Consider the following 22,745-nt stretch of genomic DNA (forward strand, 5'->3'; position numbering starts at 1 on the left):
AATTATATTTCTTACATTCATTATGCTCCCATCAAAATTTCAACCTAATTAGACTAGAATGAAGATGATTATGGTGGGAATCATTCTTCTACAGAAAAATTGTGCATTGGTCAGTTGATGTTAACTAAATTTAGGGAAAAATTAATATGATTTTAGCATTCATGTGTTAACCATTGATGTTATGTGAAGTGTAAATGAATTTGACTCTTTAAATCTGTTCAAGGCATCTTTTAGAAAGGAATGCATTATGACATTTGTAATTAATATTATGTATTTCTATTATGTTCTGTACTAAACACTTTTCTCCATCTCTGAAGGAGATTCTCCCATAACAGTCTAACTAGAAAGTGACCTGTTTTATCTTGAATAGATGATTGTTTTCTTCAAAACTATTTTAGTCTTTGTAATTAGCTCAGTTCTGTTTCACTTCTTTAATAGTTTTGCTATCTAGTCAATAATGAATTCTTGTTGATTGCATGCATTGTTAGGCAAAAGGTCAAAAGTTTATTTTCATATTCAGATTTCCATAGCTGTAGTGATTCATATTAAAATTTCTAGAATAAGCTGTGTCACCACAGGAATGAAATATTCAGTTTAATAACTGAATTAACTATTTACAACCTGATGTTTCTCCAGCTCATGCTAGCATTATCAAAGGCGTGTGCTGAGGCTTAAGTGCTGTGAAGAATTCATGTTAGAGGTTTAATGGAATATTAACAGCACTGAGAAAGGATTAAAACTAATTTTAATACTTCCAAGATTCTGTCTCCATCACAGAGACATCTTTGGGGATTACAAAAACTTTTTGTAACAACTTAAAAAAGTTTCTTCCTGGCCTCCTGACATTACAAAAAAAACTCAAACCATTCTGTTCTCGTCCCCCCCCCTGGATATACGGCTTACCCAAAATCCTCAAACCTAATTCTCCCCTAAGACCTATAGTAGATGTCACCAATGCACCTTGCTACAAATTAGCAAAGCAGCTAGCTAACTCTTTGACCCCCCCCTCACTGGTCTTACCTCATCTTATGTAAAAAAACTCCACCCATTTTAAAAACTTAATTGAAAATCTTACTTTAAATAATACAGATATATTGGTCAGCTTTGACATCATCTCTTTGTTTACAAATGTTCCCCTAATTGACACCTTAACAATCTTAAAAAACGTTTTTCCTTCTGATATCTTAGAGCTCTTTTCCTTTGCCATCAACTCTGGTTATTTCTCTTGGAAGAACAAAATCTACAAACAGATAGAGGGAACTGCTATGGGTTCCCCTCTCTCACCCCCTTGTGCCAATTATTACATGGAAAATTTTGAAAAATGAGCCATTGACTCTTCCCCTCTAAAACCTATCTGGCTAAGATATATAGATGATGTGTTCTCTATTTGGCCATGGCCCAGACACATTAGATTCCTTCCTCAGTCACCTCAATAGTCTACATCCAAGAATCCAGCTTACGATGGAAAAGGAAAATAACAATAGTTTACCCTTCCTAGATACCTTAGTAACATTTCTTCCTAATGGTAACCTTTCTTTCTCTGTATATAGAAAACCTATTCATACAGGAAGATACATCTGCAAACACGATTATGGTCAATCTGGCCTTGCAGACCATGTTTTGGATACATCCCTCAGGATCTCCCGGAAAAAAACTACCATGCTCCACCATAGTAAATTCAAAAAAGAAAGACTATTCTTTGCATCTGCACTCAGGAATTAACCTAATTTAAACAAATACGGTTACATTAAACTTCCCAAAATTTGGGAAACTTTAATTATCAGCGATCCCTCTTTTACATCCCAGGCCACCTGACAAATGCCCATAGAGGGCGCACCACCTAGATAGGACTTTAGTTTCACTTTGTATTGTATTTGTGTGTGTGTTGTTACAAAAAGTTTTTGTAATCCCCGGAGATGTCTCTGTGACGGAGACGAAATATTGGAAGTATTAAAATTAGTTTTAATCCTTTCTCAGTGCTGTTAATATTCCATTAAACCTCTAACATACATTATCAAAGGCATTTTTAAGATACACAGTCACTGGAGAATAGGATTACAATGATTTACAGAACGAGGACAGTCGCATGCATGGAAGTTGACAGTGATGCTTGCTATGGTGTTTTGTGATTATTGCTGACGGGCAGATGTGTCAAAATTTATGTAGAAATTTTTTCTACATAAATTTTATGTATTTTCTTTTATGTATTTTATTTATATTTTGTATATTATTGTATCATATAGAATTATTATTGTATAATTGTATGTCATTTTTTCATGCTGGATACAAGTGTTCTTCACTGGTGTTTGTTGTTAGAATTTTGTTGTTTATTTGTGTCTTTGCTACTTGTTTCTTCCTACTGCTTCTGCTTTCTGAAAATGGCATCCATAAAGAAGCGCATGTCTGTGGCTTCAAAGATTTGAGTTCTGTCCTGGATTTGACCCAGTGGGTACATTGGGACAATTGATTCATGTGTGCAGTGAAAAATTTGCGAACTATTAGGGTGAACAAAAAGAAGAAAGGCATTAATGTATGCGAAAAGTATATTGATAGGTTAGGGCATTTTAGGTTAGAGAGCTAGTATTGCTGGTAGTCAACAGAAATTGCATGGAAGTGTTAGTCATTATAACAAAGGCATCAGCATCATAAAAAAAAGAATCTGTAGTAGAAGAGCTTAGGCAAGAGTTGATGAAAATGAGAAGTGAAATGAAGCATCTGGAAGTTGAGATTAAACACCTAAAGAAGAAATTGGCTGATGTGAATGAGAACGAGGAAGTTAAAATTATGATGGAGTCAAAGGATAACCATATATCAGTGTATGGGAATTCTATTATTAGAGATGTGATGGCTATCAAAATACACAAAACATTGAAACAAGTAACTGATGCTTTGCAGCGAAGGAAAAGGTGGGCATCAGAATTAGTGGTAGTTGTGGGCGTGAAGAGAAAGAAAAGGGACGTTAATAGAGACTTGAGAAACTTGCTGCAGGAGGTAAAGGATAAGTGTTGTTGAAAAAGTTGTTAACACTAGTTGTTAACTCACTATTGTTATTTCTTGCCCAGATATGACAATAGTGAGTTGAGAAGGAGAGCAGAGATAAGTCAATTTTCCGACGTGTAATAATAAATAACTCATAATAAACATAAGCACCTCTGTAGTGCAATTGGAAGAACGATGGTACATTGGCCCTTCAATTAGTAAAGGCCTAAGTTCTATTCTCATCATGATGGGAGGAATCTTTATATGGACTTTATCAATTGAAGGTGAGTTAGCCGATCTTATACGGAGGTAGTAGGGTTTTTTCTCCTGGAAACTCTGGTTTTTCATCCCGCATACAAACAAACCGGCCCTTCAGAACACACAGAATTTACGGACAAAAAATACTAGCGGTGGTGGTGGTTGTGGTTAGTAGATGGCATTGATGTAGGTGATTGGTAGTAGAGATTCTGTGTAGTAGTGGAGATGGAGAGTTGTACAGTAGGTGTCCTCCCGTGATGAGTCTTCGGACTCCTTGGAGGTGTCACAAATAATAATAATCCCACAAGACTGATTGATTACCCTATTATTGGAATGGCTTCTCCTTTTTCTGACATGTGCAGAAGTGTCGAAGGGTCTCGTGTGTGTGGGCATACAGTAGCAAGATGGCTGAGTTGTGTGAGGCAAAGGGAGTTTGGTTTGTGAATCTGTGAAGTGAATTTGAAGGAAAGTTGGAATGATTTTTAATTGATGGATTGCATTTGATTGGGTTTGGTGTTAGGCAGAAGGCACAGAATCAAGAAGTTAATGTAGATAACAATCAAAGCGTACTTATAAAGCAGCATAGCACAGCCAAACAGGTTGATCACAGGAGGAAGATGTATTGAGATTGAGGATATGGTTACACCATGACAAGGTGATGGAATGCATAAAGGTTAGATAAAATGGATATGAATAACAATCAGTCAGGATCAGGAAAACAGGAGTGGTCAGACCAAAGAGATGGTAGCGGCTAGAGTAGAGAATGTTGGTGGGATGCCTTCAAAAAGTGTGGAATTGTTATTTTTATACTAATGTAAGGAGTATCAGAAATAAAGGGGCTGAATTTGTAGCTTTAATTGAGTCAATATGCCCATAGATAATTGGTATAAGTGAAACATAGTTGTCTGAGGATGATGTAATGTTGGGAATAGAATAGAAGGATATAAAATTTTCCAGAAGAATAGGAAAGCAAAAAGAGGAAGGGGTGGGTGGGTACTGTTAATGATTGTAGAAGAAATGTGTCCACAAAGCGTTCAAGTTGATGGTACATTTGCAGATATTAAGTATATGTGGTGTGAAGTTGAAATTAACATGCTAGTATATCTGACAGGATGCTGTTATAAGCCAGGGAATGTAGAGATTGCTGATTGTGAAATGTTTAGGCAAACTGGTTGGGCATGAAAAAGAAGGTGATCCTGATGGGAGACTAATTGCAGGAATATAGAATGGAAGAGGAGATAGTATACAGGAACAAGGAGAGAGAGAGTTTGAATAAAGCAATTAGAGGTTTTAGTGTTTTAGATTTGGTGATAACTTTACAAGACGTATTTGTTAATTATCTATTAACACTGCCATCGGATGGGGGAGAGTGTACCTGTCTGGCAGATGGTGAAACAAGAAAAGATTACTGTCAAAAAAGGATATACATTGAATTATAATGTGGGTGATTATGGAAAGCTGTGTAGTCAACTAGCATGAATACATTGGGTAGATGAGCTGTGCAGAAAAGATGTTGACAGTGCATAGGAATTCATAAGGCAGTATCTGACATAAGCAAGGGTTAAGTGAGTAAATAGAATAGGAATGAAATCAAGCATGTTATTCTGGAAAAGAACATATTATGGAGGAAGTACAAGACAATTAGTGGTGATTAGATCCATGAAGAGTATAAGGTACAAGCTAGGAAGGTGACAAGCATCCTAAAGGGGGAAAAGGTGCATTTTGAGAGGAGATTGGCTAGTCAGACCAAGATTAATTCAAGGAAATTTTTCCACTATATGGCAAGCAAGAGGAAGAATAATGATGGCAGGTTGACACTGGTTGGATAGTCATGAAGCAGAGTGACTGTTGCAAAGGATATAGTGCAATTATCGAACGAGCAGTTTATCAATGTATATCATACTATTGTAAATGATGCTGTGCAATATGTAGAAGAAAGGCAAGTTTTAGAATTGGAAGTGAAAGAATCAGAGGTTTATGAAGTGGTGATTGGATTAGATGTTAATTAGATTGTGGGAATGGATAACATATACAACATTTTTAAGGAATGTGTAAAACAGTTAGCTCTATGTCCTTGACCTGGTTATTTAATAAAAGTTGCAGTGGGTAAAGTTCCTAAGGATTGGAAAGAAGGCAAAATAGTACTACTCCACAAGCATGTTCTAGAACAGAAGTGTTTCTAGTTATAAACCAGTCTGAATAACTGCAGTGGTAGTTAAGCCAGGGATGTTAGAGAGATTGGTTAAGAATAGAATACAAGATTGTGTTGAGAGTATTTTTTTATGATGTTTTGCATGGATTTATAAGAATAGGTCTTGTTTAGCAATTTACTTGCATTTTATGATAAGGTAATGAGTGCGTTAGATAACGGAGAATCATATACAGTAATATTCTTGGACTTTGGAAAAGCATTTGATAGATTACCACACAATAAAGTTGGTGTACAAGCTTCAAGTATTGGTTAGATGGATTGGTAATTGACTCTTTGAATGATGCCAGAAAGTTGTCAATGATGAAACGGTATTTAAGAAACAGAAGGGGGTCTTCATCTAAGGCGTGTTGTGCTAGTGCACTTTTTTTTGGTTACAATATAGTTTTTCACGTTCTTTTCTTCTGGTAATGGTAGACCGTCCTGTTTATCCACAATACTGGACTTGCATTGATGGGGATACTGTAGATGCCTGGGGAAAATAGAGGATTCTAATGGTCCAAAATTTATCTGAGGAGTCTTTGTCCAGAGGTTTGTAAAGTGTTCTGATTTTGTGTTGTTTCAGGATGAGCCCAGTTGACCTGTGATATCTGTGATATAAGATAAAGATTTGGTGTATATAGTCTGGTTGGTTGGGGGAGGGGTTAGCAGTTTAGGGGGGAGGCGGGGGTTGTAACCATTCTGTTCAAAAAGTGTAAGTAGAGACTCTTCTTTCAAATGCAGTGCCATCCCGAAGACAATTCTTTCTGCCTCGAAGGCTAAAGTTTTGAAGATTTAATTTAATTCAGTTTTTTGTGCAGAATAATGATGTAGTGGCATGCAGTTATCTGTGGGGTGTGAGCTTCTGATAGATCAATCTTGGTTGCCTTGTGACTAAGGTATTCAAGAAGGCTAGAGCCCTTTCTTTTTCCTCTTCAACAGTAAAAGCAATTTGCAGGGTGGATGTTGTTGAGGAATTGTAAAAGTTGGAAAGAGCCTGTTGGCCATGTGGCCAAATGGCAAAGATATAATCTAATTTTGGAATGAAAAATCATTCTAAGCAAAACTAAAGCAATGAAAAGAGGAAAAAATGTTAATAAACTTAGAAAATCATACTGAAACAAGTAAAGCAATTTACATATCTTGGCTGTCTCATTACTCATAACCTTCACAACACAGAAACAATAAAATACAGATATAACAAGGATGGTTTAATATGAATAAATTAAACAAAATGTGGAAAAATAATAACTTTAAAAAAGCCTCAAAGTAAAATTTTATAAAACCATTATTTATACCTACAATAACACAGAGCTGAGAGCGCAAACAAAAAGAAATACAGAAAATCGGAGCATTCGAAATGGAATGCTTAAGAAAAATGAATGACTCACTGGTCAGAATACAAAACAAATGTCGAATGTGAATTAAACTAGAGAGAAGATAGCTATAATTCTTAAACAGCACTTAAGATGGTTTGGACAATCCAGATAACCTCCTTTCAGAGATTACCAGATAGTCTTGAATGGAATCATTGGAGGAAGACAATCAAGAGGCAGACTGAAAAGAACTTGGCTGCAGCCTTTGAAGGAAAGGTCACAAATATCAAGCTTCAGAGAGATGACTGATATGGCCAGAGATAGCCAGACCAGATAGCAAAGATTTATTCGTAGGGGACTCAACCCATCATCTGATAGATGAGAAAGAAGAATAAACTTTGGGTTTGAAAGGGGGAGCTGAATTAAGTGCCAACATTTCAAGGGATTTCATGTCTAAATTAGTGATGGAGGGTGAAAGTGGGGAGCCCATTGCTATACCTTCAATTCGTTTAAAGAGCTGGTTATTCCTGCTAAAATATCCCGAGTTAAGGCTCATATGCTACAGAACCCATTGAACTGTAACAGAAATGGTGTAATTCTACATAAATTTTGGCACACTACTATATCTGCCCTTCAGCAGTAATCATGAAACATCACCATAGAGACTACCACTGTTGCCTTCTATGCATATAATTGTCCTTGTTCTGGAAGGCATTTTGATCCTTGACTCTGAGTGTGTATCGTAAAAATGCCTTTGATAATGTTAGCTTGAGCTCGTGAAACATCAGGTTGTAAATGCTTAATTTAGTTATTAAACTAGCCATTTCATTCCTCTATGTCTATATAGTTTATTCTAGAAATTGCAACATGAAGGTCTTAGAAAGTTTAGATCCTGTTGATGACTTGAACTTTTGAATGATCTTATTGAAGAGATTATTGAGAAAGATGTCCACTCAAGCAACTAAAGTTTTTTTAAATTTAAATGGAACCTTCTCTTAGTAAATTTATACTTTCTTTAAAAAGAGATCTTGCTACATTTTTGTCTTGTTTTTTCTTTGGATTTATATCAAGTTCTGAATGGAAACTAATTTTTTTCTTTTTTTTTCACATTATGGAAAAGTGGTGGTGCACCAAATACAATAATTATGTGACTTCATTCTCTCTCTCTCGCTCAAAACTTTAGAGATGACTCAGTTTGGTTGTATTCATTTCCTAGATTTTATAAAAGAGCACAATTGAATTTTAAAATTTAAGAAAAGTTTTATTTTTAGGATGCAGAGGATAAAAAATGAGAAAAGGCAGAAAGATCTTCAGAGGAAACAAAAGATATCTGAAAATAGGAAACATTTAGCAAATGTTAGGTAAGCAGAAATCGTATTCATTTCTTTCAAAGTATAGGCAAGATGTCTTGATGTGTTTTTAATATACTGTTCTTTGTTGCATGAATTATAAAATTTCAGGTCAGAGTTCATATATCATTGAAAAACCTAGATGACAAAAGTGCAGATACCTAGTATAATGCTAAGTCAAGAAAGATATGTTTTGTCTTGGATTGCCTTTAATTGAACAGCCTTCCATTTTGTGGAAGGCTATTCAACATGTAGCTTGACATTGAATTTCATTTAGTCATTATTCAAGACTGAATGAAATTCAATGACAAAGTAGCAAAATTACTAAGATGTTAGGATTTCCTGGACTAGTTTCTGACTGAACTGACTGACAGTGTTTAGAATTATAAAAAATGAGGTTGACTTTTACTATAAGAAACTCATAGAAACTCATGGAGGGAGGAATTGGAAGGCCGGGATATCATTAGCGCTTGGGAAATTGTGAAGGAATATTTGTTAGCAGCAATAGTAAACTGTATTCCACAAGTGAAGAAGAGGACACAATTTGGAGTAAAGTGGATGACAAATAATATTAAACAGGAACTGCATAGAAGCAGCCATGGAAGAGATATAAGGAGACAGGTAAAGAGCAGATGCATGAAGAATATAAGACACAGGCCAGGAGAGTGACTAGTATGGTAAGGCACCCATAGTATCATGACTGCGGGGACCAGGATTTTGTCTTTCCACCCCTCTATGACGTCCTGTCTGGACAACAGTAGTCCATCTCTATCAATGTGTAATTGTTTTGAGAAAAGAAAACTCTTCAGGAAGCGTTCACCTCTCTTTATTCTATCATACACATCCTTCTGCACAGGGTCCACTTTCTGAGCCTCAATAATAAGGGGTTTGTCCCAGTTCTGAAGATGAGGAGGCTTATTCCTAATCTTTTCTATATCTTGTACCTTATTTACAAATTTACAAAGATAGTATTTTCCTCTCTCAGAGGGTTTTCTTCCTCTTGGTTTGAGTCCAGGGACGTTGACAAATAGTCAGCAACTACATTCGTTTTTCCAGGGATGTACTTAATATAAATATTGAACTCTTATAGCTCTAGTGTCTATCTAATTATCCTTTGGTTCTTATCCCTCATCGATGAGAAGAAAGATAATGGTTTATGGTCTGATCTCAGGATGATATGCTGCCCTAGTAGCAAATATTTAAGTTTTCTAAGGGAGAACATTATCGCTAATGCCTCTTTTTCAATGACAGAATAATTTATTTCTGAGGATAAAAGCTATTGGTCGGAAGTCATCCCCTTCTTCCTGCTCCAGCACCAAGGCTATGGTGTCATGAGAGGCATCGGCAGAGAGAAAAAACATTTCTCCGAACCTAGGATAGGCAAGTACCGGAGATTGTCAGGCATGGTTTAAAGAATTATACTCTCAGTGCTGCTCATCTCCCCATTTAAACTTGATCCTTTTTGTTAATTTAACTATAGGTTCCATCAACTAAGAACAATTCGGAATGAATTTTCTATAGAAGTTGATCATCCTGATATACTGACGAATTTGCCTTACAGTCCTTCGAACTCTGGCCTTAAGAATGGCTGTTACGTTCGATTGGGTGGGGACTATCCCAGCCTCACTGACTGTGTGACCCAAGTACTCTCTCTCTCTCTCTTAGAAAAAACTGACATTTTGAGCATTTTAATGAGAACTTTGCTCTGTCTAATCTTGTTAGGACACACATTAGAATTTCTTTGTGTTTTCTTAAATCAGGTGAGGATATTAGCAGATCATCCTGAAAACAGATTAACCCCTTCCCTAGCATGTCAGACAGAACAGTGTTCATTAGTGATTGGAAAGACATGGTGGAGTTTCTCATGCCTTGAGGAAGTCTATAGACTGGATATTTTTGCCACCTTGTAGCAGAAAAGTACTTCTTGTCTTCCTTTCTAAGGGGGATTTGAAAGTAGCTTGAGTTTGGATCCAGTTTGGAAAAATACTTAGCTCCCTCTCGACCTATCAACAGCTCCTCAATTTTACAAAGGGGGAAGTCAATTGGTTTGATGACCTTGTTTACTTCCCTTAGATCTAACATGAATCTTAAACTCCCATTGAGCTTTTCCACTAATATAAATGGACTGTTCCATCGAGAACTTGATCTCTCAATGATCCCCCCTTCTCATAGTCCTGCAATAGTTTCTGTAGTTGCTCCATGTGTTTGATTGGAGTTTGATACTGCTTCACATAAACAAGGGAAGTTGAGGTGATTTGAACAGCATGCTCGACTTGGTCTGTGCAGGACAAGGAGGTGATTTCTTCAGTGAAAACTCCTGGGAAACGTTGAAAAACCATGGAGAAAAATTCCTCTGTTTCCTTTCTTTCATCCCTTGAAATGGATGAAAGGAAAGGAAATGGCACTATTTAGCATGGTTTTCTTCCAATCACAATTTTCCCTGTCTGATTTCATCACTTCAACTTCTAGAGTCTCATTCATCTCTCTTCCTTCCTGAGATCTTCTTTCCTCAGTGCTGAAGCTGGGCTGATGTTCTATTCCGCAAAGAGATATTATTCCCTCAGCAAAGTTGCACATGAACTGATCTCCAAAAAATCGAGGCCTATGATCACCTGATTGCTTGTATCCGAAGTCTCAGAAAGGACTATCAGTTCATGTGATAGGCTCACAGGAAAGCATGGCATAGTGAGAATTACATTTACCTTCGTTGAAGTGTAGAGCTCAGTCTTTGCAATTCCTGTTATTCTAATTGGATTTGCTAATTTTACAATGTCATTCTAGTTCAGTGGTGGCTCATGGCTTGAAATCATGGGGGGATGCTGCAACTTTTGAAATATACATCCACGCTGTGTAAGTACAGTGTATACTGTACTTACTGTGTTTGGATAAAATATCAAAATTATGGTTAAAAATTAAACATGAAAAAATATTGTTTATTATCGATAAAATTATACAGTTTGGTATAACTCAAAATGACTTAAAAATAAAATATATTCTTGTTTTTTTTTTCATGAAAAAATATTGTTTATTATTATTATGTGACACCTCCAGGGAGTCCAAAGACTCATCGAGGGAGAGTGCGTGTGTCAACAGCATTGAACAATTGAAATCCCTTCCAACTACTAACTGTGCTCAAACTTGCTTAACTTTTGCTCAACCATTAGTAGCAGAGGCTCTACCAATCACCCAACCTTTGCTGGCTATTATCGATAAAATTATACAGTTTGGTATAATTCAAAATTACTTAAAAATAAAATCCATTATCATAACCCCAATAACGTTCTAAAATAAAATTTATAACAAATGTTATGTCTTTAATTGTAATGTTCAAATATTTAAAGAGCCTGAGTAAACACAATAAGCACTATGAACACTCTACTACTGGTGCAAACCGCATATAAACAACAGTGGAACTGCATGACAGACAGTGCCACATTACGCTAATAGCTCGCATCTCACTATGACGTGTATGTGCTTGCACGCGTAGCAATATGACACTGGTCAACACTATGCTGCTAGCATCCTTCGCCCTCCTAAGTGCTATAAGATGGATTTTTATTATTTTTTATACAAAATAAGAGAATTGTATAGGATTGTTGATGTCTGTATCACTAATGTGAGCTCCTGTATCAAACAGGACCTCACAGGGGATATTTTCAATTAAGCCTTGCACAATTTTTAGGGAAATTGTGCCACTTCTACGTACCGCCACCGCACTTTGCATTTTATACGTTTCAGGCTCTTCTAAATGGGCCTGAACTTCCAACTGCTCAGGGTGTTCAACAAGGTTAATGGACATATGCTTCATTTCTGAACTATCCTTAACCATCTCCCCTTTAAAGTTCTATATTTTGACCAGTTCCTTTCCTTCACTGTCTTGTCAGCATAGCCACCAGGGTTGCTTTTAACTCTAAGCTTCTTTGATATGTCAGATATATGTTCCAGTTTTTCAAGCATACCCTCCTGATGAATTTCTACCTCTAATTTTATTAGCCTCCTTAACTGCTCAGGACTTGAAGGTCCTTCAGATTTTTTCTTAGGGTCCTCAATTTGACCTCTGGATCCACCACGATCGGAATCCCCCTTATACTTAGCAATCTGGGAACTAGGGTTAATAACTTTCTCCTCTGCCCTTAAGTTATCCTTAGGGGAACTGACTCATTCCATAAGGCACACCTGTCTTAGGAAAGAAGAATGATATATTTCCTCCAACCTCCTCTCCTTCTCTCTAGCCAATTTGTAACACTTATCCAGACTCTTGGCCTGCCTTTTGTATGCTACCCCTTTCAATTCATTTCGTAAACCTGACTTAAATTGCTTGGAATACCAACCAATCAAGGTGAGGTTTATCTTCCTTGGAGATGCTTAGTCTATTTGCAACTGTCAGTAGTCTGTTGCAAAAGTCTTACACTTTCCTTCTTATCTTGAGCACCTCTGCAATTTCCAAAGGTTAGGGCTCACACTTCTTACTTTGGACAACTGGGAAATTAAGGTTTCCTTAAACTTAGAGTATTCCAAAGTGTCCCTAAGAATCGGGGATAAATACAGGAAGTTCTTGGCCTTTCCAACCAGTTTGCTCCTAAGTAGAATTAACAGTTGGAAGTCTTGACCACCTTCCAGCCTTTCTTAGCTCCTCGACCAAACTACAGAATACTAAGACATCATCATTGTCATCACCAGAAAATTGCGGGATGACAAGTTGAGGGATAATTGTATGGAGAAATTCTACGTCGTCCATTTTAACATTATTTGATTGGTCAACACTTGTAACTTCACAATCCATTATTATTTATCAAAAAAATTTTCTATCGCAATCTCAAGCAACTCCTATTAATTGGTCAGTCAGTCATGGCTATTACTACTCTTAGGTCATTCAGGTTCGGTATTTTTATGAGAAGTGCCTTGGTTAAACAAGATGTTTATTGAGATGCTTACTAAGACAAATTATATACAACATTCAAACAACACATATCACATGTCTGGTTCTAACTAAGACAAATACACTGGAGACAATACTTGTTACATGTCTAACTTTCCACAAAGTCAATTAAGCATTTCGCTTAAGCATTAAGACAAATCATAATTACACTTAACTTTCTTTCACGTTGTAAACAATAAAAGGCAAAACTCAAACCACATTCACTCTTAGCATTACATAACATAAGCAAATCTGTAGATCTCTGTATTCTACTATTCACACTCAAACTAAAATACGACTTTCCAATTCTTTCTAACACCGTCTGTGCCACTAGATAACAGAATCAACATTTGTCGTTTGAGCTTCACAATCTAGGATACTACATGAAACATTCTACTTGCAATCCTTCTAGTTCATTATACAGTCATAGATCCTCAAGGCTTACTGGCACATTCCGCTTCTTCCCAGCTAACTTTCGATCGGGCACTAGGACACAGCTGCGATAATTCAGCACACAAGTAGATCATTGGGATCTCACGGTGGGATATCTTGAAAAAGCCGTCTCTGCTACTAGTGAACTTTCCATCTTCATCAGAACTGTTGCTCGCGGGAACGCCATTCTTCTCCCGTCCTCGGAAAGGCTTGGCACGGGAATAAACTTCAAAATGAGAGCCCCCTCGCCACTCAATCTCTCTTTTATATCATTCTCCCAACCTTGGCCCTTCTTCTCTAAAGTCCCACGGATTTACTGGAGGGTTTCTCTGTCACCATGCTGTTGATGGGTTTTGGCGGGAAAACTAATCTGGTGACCTTTGCGAGTGTTGCTAGCCTTAGGTCTCCTAGCCTAATCCTGTCTGAGTTTAATTTTAGTTACAAATCTAGTGGTTCTTATTGAAATATTTTAACATTTAGTTACAACATTTATCTCAGTACAGTGAGCTATACATTCTTTTACAAGTATAATATGTAATTTAATTGCCCGTGTAAAATCGACATAGAAAAAATATTTCTTTTTTTTTTCTATATGAAATTTTACAAGATGTATATTGCATGAAGTAAGGCATGGTCCAGCATCAAGTATCTCAGGTTTGCCATGCCCATACTCACTAAAGTGAGCCTTCGAGGATTAAATATTCTCCCTGTTTAAATTTAAATAGGAAGAGTATATTCCTTTTTTTTTTTTTTTTCAGTTTCTTTGGAATATTTCCTTTCTTTGCCATGTACTTATAGTGACAGATAACACAGTCCAACACAATTTTTGCTGACTTTTATATGAGACTTGTTTTTTACTAATTTGGGTGTGCTGATTTCAAATATCAAACCCATTTTTCTCTATCATGTCAGGTTTTTCCTCTATGGCATTTTCTTTTTGCTAATTTGTAAGTTTTTGATAGTTTTTGGGAGGCAGTACTATTTAGAGGATCAAAAAAATCGATTTTTTAATATTTTCTGAAAGTATGTACTTTTAAAAATCTGTTCCTAACTTTTTATCAAGAAATTCGAAAAATTCCCGCAGATCAAAATCGGAGTGCTCACCGCTCTCGCTTGTTAGTAAATGAATAAATGCGTAAGAACCTGCAACGGCACGTACTGGCGCTTTGAATGCGAGAGAGGCTGATAATTAGATACATAACTACTTAACAATATTCATTAAAAATTACAAGAATATTTATAAAAAAAATAACAATTTTACTTACACATGAGTTTCAGGGAATAAATTTTTGTTTGTAGCAATTTCTGCTGTGTGTTCTGTTTTGGCAATCCCTTTGAATACTCCGGTAGTCGGCCATCATGTGAGAATCCCATCTTCCTTGGTACCAATCTTCCATAGTTTTTAAGTCTTGATGAAATCTTTCGCCTTGTTCATCGCTTACTGCACCTAAATTCTCGGGAAATCTATCAAGATGACTGTATAGGAAATGAAGCTTTATGCTCATGTTGCAACCTAGGCGCTGGAAAGCATTGTTTCCACTAGATCTTTGTAATTGCACGCTTTTTTGTTTCCAAGAAAATTATTCGCAACCATCATAAATGAAGTCCAGGTCTCTTTCTCAATTTCGTTCATAGAGTTGATGAAATTTGGGTCTCTCATTAAAGTTCTAATTTGCAGTCCATCAAATACACCGGCTTTAATTTTTTCATAACTAAGTCGTGGAAATTTTTCACGTATGTATTGGAAACAGTCACCTTGTAAATCTAAAGCTTTAACATACTGCTTCATAAGACCTAGTTTGATGTGTAGAGGTGGAAAAATGATTTTTTCTCTGTCAATTAAAGGTTGATTTATAACATTCTGTTCTCCAACATTTAAGGATATTCTAAGAGGCCAGTGTTTCTGACTCCAGTGTTGGTTTCTAGCTCGACTATCCCAGAAGCATAGAAAACACAGAAACTTTGTATATCCTCTTTGAAAGCCAAGTAAAAAGTTCACCATTTTAAGATCCACACAGATGATCCAGTTATGGTTTGTATATTTTAATAACTTCAGAACCTTTTTAATGTCCTCATATGTTTCTTTTAAGTGGACTGAATAACCAATAGGAATTGAGCCATATCCATTCCCATTGTGTAGTAAGACACACTTGAGACTTCTGCTTGAACTGTCGATAAATAATCGCCACTCATTTGGATGATATTGTACAATACTCATTTCAGTTAGTAAACCTGACTCATTGTTACAGTAAACAAACCCACACTCTTGTTTAAAATATTGTACAAGATTACTTTCCCTGCTACGATAAAAAGTTATCTTCTTATCTTGCTCCAGTAAGTTTTTTTCATTTAATCTTGAAGCTAACAATTTCGATATTCCTTTGATAGGCCCAAATCTCTTACTAAGTCATTCAATTCTGCTTGAGTAAAACGTTGCAGTCCAGAACTAGAAATTAAATTTTCATTGTCTAAATCAACATCCAGGTCTTGCTCCTCAAGAACATCTGGCATATCCCGATCATGCTCGTTCTCAAGTAAAGGAAGTCCTTTATAAATTGGCATGGCTATTTCATTGGAATGAGCAACTGGCCGAATTGCTGAGTCGAGATTTGGATACACGATTTTTTTCTTATTCTTCTTATTATAACCAGAAGTCTGAACTAAACAAAAATAGCAATCATCTACGTGATTTTTCGGTTCACGCCAAATCATTGGAATGCCAAAAGCTAATTTTTGGTGTTTTCCCTTGCTCCACTGTCGTAAATTTTCTACACATGATTTACACACTTTATTTGGAGCCCATGAATTGTCCTGATCTGCAATTTTTACATCAAAGTATGCAAAGTACACTTTCTTAACGAAATCAGTGATATTTGTCCTTTGACTGGGAACAGTAAAGCTGCCACAAATGTAGCAGAAGGAATCTACACTATTGACACATTTTCGAGTAGTAGACATGATGTATTTTCTTCACTGCCGACTAACATGCAATTAACAAGACAAAAAAAAACCAGAGACTTTATTGAAACGTTATAAGCGCTCATCATACTTTCACGATCAATTAACAATTGATTGATTTCGATCGTTCTTTGTCCGCTATGACACATATAGCGTTCATTTGTTTTAGGCAGTTGTCATCACCTACTTTTCATCACCTAAATGTATTAAGTTGGTTATCAGCCTCTCTCGCATTCAAAGCGCCAGTACGTGCCATTGCAGGTTCTTATGCATTTATTCGTTTACTAACAAGCGAGAGCAGCGAGCGTTCCGATTCTGATCTGCACACTGCTTTGAATAATAGGCTATATCTTCGGGAATTTTTCGAATTTCTTGATAAAAAGTTAGGAACAGATTTTTAAAAGTACATACTTTCAGAAAATAATATTAAAAAATCAATTTTTTTGATCCTCTAAATAGTACTGCCTCCTTAAAACTTACAAATTAGCAAAAAGAAAATGCCATAGAGGAAAAACCTGACATGATAGAGAAAAATCGGTTTGATATTTGAAATCAGTGCACCCAAATTAGTAAAAAACAAGTGTCAGATCATAATCAGCAGGAAAAAAAAATTTTTTTGTTGGCCAGTGTAATCATTTTAGAAAACTCCATCTTGCTTTCTTTTAGATCCTTATATGGTCTGTTTCATGCAAGTTATTTATTTTTGATGATTATTACATAAAATCTAAAAATTCTGCCATTTTATTTTCTAAACTGATTTCTGTTATGCACATAAAATTGTTTAATATTTTGATGAATGTTTTAAGAATTTAATAACTGTAATGGTTGCAAATCTTTCTTACAGTCACAAATTGCTTCATGGTATGTTGCTTCAATCAAAATATCTAATTCCTGGTGGAGATTGCATTTTGCCTTTCATTTTTATTTGGATCAGTGGCTTACTCCAGACTGTTGTTTTGGATTTGTGTGGACCTTTGTTGGTAACTTGGTAAAGTCCTTATTGACAAAAGCCAGTAAATATCTAATGGTTATTTGTATTGAAAGGTTTTTTTGATATTGTCCTAAACACAATGTTGCAGAATGGTGCAACTTTGTGTATAGGACATTTGTGGATGAGTTAACTGAAAGACTGAGTATTTGAGGTCAGATAAGAGGGGTAATATGATAGGAGGAAGAGATGGTGATATGATAGAGATGTACAAGTTAGTAGGGGATTGTTATAGAATTAATGTTGAAGAGGGTTTTCATAAAATGGTGGGAGATTGGGAGAGAACAAGATACCATCTCTGGAAGATGCATAAGGAGTGTGTGTGAGCAAGGGAGTAAGAAGTAGATTTTTTGCATTGAGAGTAGTGAATGACTGGAATGCATTGCCTGAGAGCGTGGTGTCTGCAGAGAATTTGAATATGCTTAAGGTGCGGTATGACGAGATGTATGACAAAAGCCTCCTAGATGAGTCTGTGGCTCCATGGGGTCTTAGGATAATAATAATTGAGTTCTTCTGTGTATGGTTTAGATATTGGCAGCAGAAGAGGAACATATTGGCTTTTTTGATCATGTAATATTTGGAGAGCCTAAACAAGAAAGGCTGTTCCAATGTTTGTAATTGAACTGTGCGTGAAAGAGGGCTGGCTGCCACTATGCTTTGTTCAGGGAGAAGTGAAGAAATTTTGGACATTATTTGAACAATGCCCACAGAAGTACTAGAACATACTTTTTTTTTTTTTTCTAAATAAAATTATTTGGTCTCAAACAATTAAAGGAGTTTGATGCTTTCAATGTTTTGAAAATAAACTTCTTCAACTGCATACTGAATTGGAAGCTTTGCTTGCCTTGACCACCATTTAGTTCAGTAATGAAATGGCCTTAAACTTTTGCCTTTTTATTTTAGGAGCCCATGGCAAAAGTCAAGGTAGCTTGTTATATTAAAATTACATAATATAACTGCTAAGTCTGCTGTGAAACAGTGTGTTAAATATATATATATATATACTGACTATAACCGAGACTAGAATAACAATTAAATTTATTCAAAACGCAATATGTTTCATCGGATTGTCCGACTTCTTCAGGCGTGGGAACATAGAAAGCAAATAAACACTATAAGAAACATCATATCACTATAAAAAATATTACAGCATTTATATATATATATATATATATATATGCTGTAAGTAATGTTGATATCTGACTTATCATTTGAAGATTCTAAAATCAATTTCATTTTAATGTTAATTATTTGACATTTTATCCTGTTATCTGAACATTAAAATCCTCATCTTAACATCCATTTATTCCAAACAGTCAGTCCACATATACCTCTTAAGATCATATATCATGTAATTTGGTGTACATGTGTGTTTTTAATGAAAATGATTTATTTTAATATATTTACAGAGTTGTTCAGAGGAATCTAGTTTTTGTTGTTGGGCTTCCTCCAAGGTTAGCAGATCCAGAAGTATTAAAAAAGCATGATTATTTTGGAAAGTTTGGAAAAATACACAAAGTTGTTGTAAATCATAGTACCTCATATGCTGGTTCTCAGGTAAATTTTAATTTAGAAAATCCTTTCTGTTCTTTGCAAAATCAGGTTTGCTTATTACAAATTAATATGTCAGTATAACAGCATAAATTGTAGACATACCCTGCTGTATGTCATCTGCAGTATATCACTTCAAGATTACATTTGTTGATTATTTTACTATAACTATTATTTTTTTCATTGTTTGAGACATATCTTTTATCCTTCTGCATGTTTCCTCTTTCTCTGTGCTGTTCATCATTGTTGCACTCAGTTGAATAAACTGTATTATTGTGTAAAAATCAGCATTTCTTCAGATGAACTTTGTGGTACTATATCTTGACAAATGATTTCAGGAATAATTTTCCAAACTCCACAACACATTTGAGCAAAGCTATCAAAAAAAGCAAGGAGGAAAGGCAGTAATATCCTGCTGTAGTTAGCTGTGTGTTTTTATATCAGCCCCACATGCCACACACACACAACACATCAGTGTCGTGTATGTGGCAAGAGGTTGAGGAGAAAGTAGTTCATTTTGAAGGTAGACGATAAATGCATGTTGAATAGCAGCTGCTTATGTACTTATGGAAAGTGGAGGGATGATGACTAATTTAACAGTGCGTTAGTATTTGAACACCAGGTGGTGTATGTTGGACATGCCATGTGATTTTGAGCTTGTAGCTAAATCATTGCTTTAATATTGATTTAATGATATTAGATAATTAGCAGTTGTAGTGTTCTTGTGTATGACTGTGTGGTTAAATGTTTCTTTATTTTTGATGTATTCATACTGTGTGTGATAAACTATGTTATTCATGATTCCGATGGCAACGAGAACAATGGTGGTTCAAGACATCATTGTGCAGGGGGTTTAACATGGAGGATTTTGTGAAAAGTAATGTGTGTGTGCATGCGCATGCTCACGCACTATGTATTCATTGCCAAGAGAAAATAGATTGTGGTACAAGAATCGAAGTGGATGAGGGGGTGTGATGTAGACCTTTTACAAGCCAGAAGTGGGAGAATATACAGTAGTGGAAATTAGTACTAAAAGCCATGAAACTGATAGTATTGAAGTGAATAGAGTTCTGAGTAAAATGATGGTGAAATAAATGTGAAAGAGTATGAATGAGGTGATTGAAAGTAATGGTAAGCCAGTGTATGTGAAAGTTGCAGTGGCAGAGGTTCAGGAGAATGTAAAAGACCTGAATAAAGAAATATCTTGCTTACCTGTAGTCCTTCACAGGACAAAGCATCAGAGCAAAACTACAGAAACAGCTGTAGTTTTGCTCTGATGAACTGAGTACAGAAAAAAAGCAAGAGGTCTAAAGCCAGAAAGAAAACTGTAAGAATAAACAAGAGTATAAACAGATATTTTATAGTGATTCTATGATAAGAGGAGTACTTCACAAAAGTGCTACAAAATCTTGTGAAAATTAATATTAGTAATGCTATTTAAATTAAGGGGATATTAAATCCCACATTATTTCAAAGCCGAATAAGAAACTCAAAGATTGGAATCAAAGAGTTTCATGCCGAATATAGTAAACTATATAAAAATTTTGGCAGATTGCCCTAGTGTTGAACTATGTGCTTTAGCTTACACTGTGATCTGCCGAAATTTTTATATAGTTTACTATATTCGGCATGAAACTCTGAGTTTCTTATTCCGCTTTGAAATAATGTGGGATTTAATATCCCCTTAATTTAAATAATGTTACATCGCTGAAGTGAAGCCTATTGGCTCTTTTATCTTTTATTAGTAATGCTGATAGAATGCAGAAAGGAAAAATGAAAGAATTTATTATTTTGGCTAGAATGAGGAAGGATATAAAAGAGTTATTGGAAGAAGCAAAATAGAAGAGCAAGAAGGTGAAGTTTGTCGGTCTGCTGTCATGCTATAATAGAGGTGAACTGAGAAGGAGGGTGATAACACATTAATCAGTATGCAGGTTCTGTAGAAGGAATGATGTAGAGTTTGTGGATCTATGGCCTAAGTTTGATGGATGTAAACATTTGTACAATGCTGATGGAATGCACTTAAATAATTCGAAAGTGAATCATTTAAGTGCATTCTGAATTTGAATTTCTTTAGTCTAGAAAGCTAAAGAAATTCAGATGCAGGTGTGTGTGTGTGAAGGCACCTATCAAGCAAATGAGTTATTATGAGAATGACCAAATTCAGAATCTAGTCTCTAGTGATTGGAGACCTATGCAGATGGTGCAGTTTCTATATACTAATGCCAGAAGTATAAGGAACAAGAGAGAGTTTTTGGTATTGGTTAGTGCAACCTCACCTAACATTATAAGCATTAGTGAGACTTGGCTAACAACAGATGAAGTAGTTGCAGAGATAATGTGATGGATTTAACATTTTTGGGGAGGATAGAGTAGACAGACCAGGAGTATGGTACTGTTGATAACAGATGAATTGCAGCCAACAAGAATAGGAGTCAGTTGTGCAGGTGGCAGTTATTTTGAGTCAATCTGGTGTGAGTTTGAGGCCATTAGGACAAAATATAAAATTCTTGCTTCTATAGTCTATCAGCAGATTAGTACAGGTGCAAGTCGAATAATTATTATGGGGGAGACTTCAAAGCTTAAGTGCATTCCATCAGCATATGGAGACATAGATTGGACATAGTATAAAGATATGCAAGGGAAGTATGTTCACAGTGCATGGGGGATAGTTAACACATTCGCTGCCACGCTACTTTGGCACAGTCTGTTCCCGTACGCCGAGCAATTTCACTTCTTCAAGGTCAGTATGGTAATCTCATTGCCGGCGGTAAGCATCCTACGAGTATACTCGTAGTTGGCTTGTGCATAGCATATACCATCTATGAGAATACACAGTTTTGATGCTAGCTCCACAAGCCAAGCATTTTCACTTCTTCAAGGTCAGTACAGTAATCTCGTTGCCGGCGGTAAGCGTCATACGAGTATACTCGTAGTTGGCTTGTGTGGCTGGTTTACCAACTACGAGTATACTCGTAGTTGGCAGCGAACATGTTAAGAGGGTATCTGGAGGAAGCAATATCACACTGTATACCAAAGGTTTGGAAGGTAAAGCAGGTAGGAGTTAGATATTTGAGTAGTATTATTAAGCATGAGCTGCAAACAAATAAAACGTTGTGGAGTGTATATTATTATTATTATTATTATTATTATTTGACACCTCCAGGGAGTCCAAAGACTCATCGAGGGAGAGTGTGCCAACAGCATCGAACGATTGGCCCCCTTTCAACTACTAACCGTGCTCAAACTTACTTAACTGAGCCATTAGTAGCAGAGGCTCTACCAATCGACCAACCTTTGCCGGCTTATAAGGAGGAAGGTGACCAGCTAACTCATAACAAGTACAAGGATCAATCAAGAAAGATGACTAGCATGGTGAAGAGGCAAAATCAAAGTATGAGAAGAAATTAGCTGAATAGTCAAAAGGTATCGGTGTTTTCATTATGTGGTAAGTAGAAGGAAGAATGATTATGGAAGGATAACTTTAATGAATGCAGATGGTACAGATGTGTAAGAGCCAGATGAAATTGAACTACTGAATGATTATTTTGAAAGGATATATCATCGAAGTGAAGATATTGTTATGACATAGTTTGAAGTGGGGAGTACTTAGTATATTGCAGAATCCGAATGCAAATGCAGTGGAACCTCAGTTGTCGAACGCCTCTTTTCTCGAAATTCAGTTCCCGAACATATTTTCTGAACAAAAAACGCTTTGGTTTTTGAACAGAATTTCGGTTCCCAAACAAGCAAACAGCAACCATGTGCTCCGCATGCTGAGCTGTAAGGTGGGAAAGCATCAGTTATG

General features: G+C 36.1%; 1 protein-coding gene across 4 annotated transcripts in view; it reads left to right on the top strand.

Moving 5' to 3' along the window:
• LOC150101220 (uncharacterized) overlaps nucleotides 1–22,745 on the top strand; it is a 530,669-nt gene that overhangs the window by 127,770 nt on the left and 380,154 nt on the right. For all 4 annotated transcript variants that reach the window (XR_016549128.1, XM_090401188.1, XM_090401189.1 and 1 more), the window contains exons 6-7: nucleotides 8,013–8,102; nucleotides 18,796–18,943. Coding sequence is in view for 3 of the 4 variants with exons in the window: in XM_090401188.1 (XP_090257314.1) it covers nucleotides 8,013–8,102; nucleotides 18,796–18,943 (238 nt within the window). In the remaining variant the exon portion in view is untranslated. The remainder of the gene's footprint in view (nucleotides 1–8,012; nucleotides 8,103–18,795; nucleotides 18,944–22,745) is intronic.

Source organism: Typopeltis vanoorti, chromosome 12, assembly GCF_054136105.1.
Source record: "Typopeltis vanoorti isolate ZY-2024b chromosome 12, IOZ_Tvanoo_1.0, whole genome shotgun sequence".
NCBI lineage: Eukaryota > Metazoa > Arthropoda > Arachnida > Uropygi > Thelyphonidae > Typopeltis > Typopeltis vanoorti.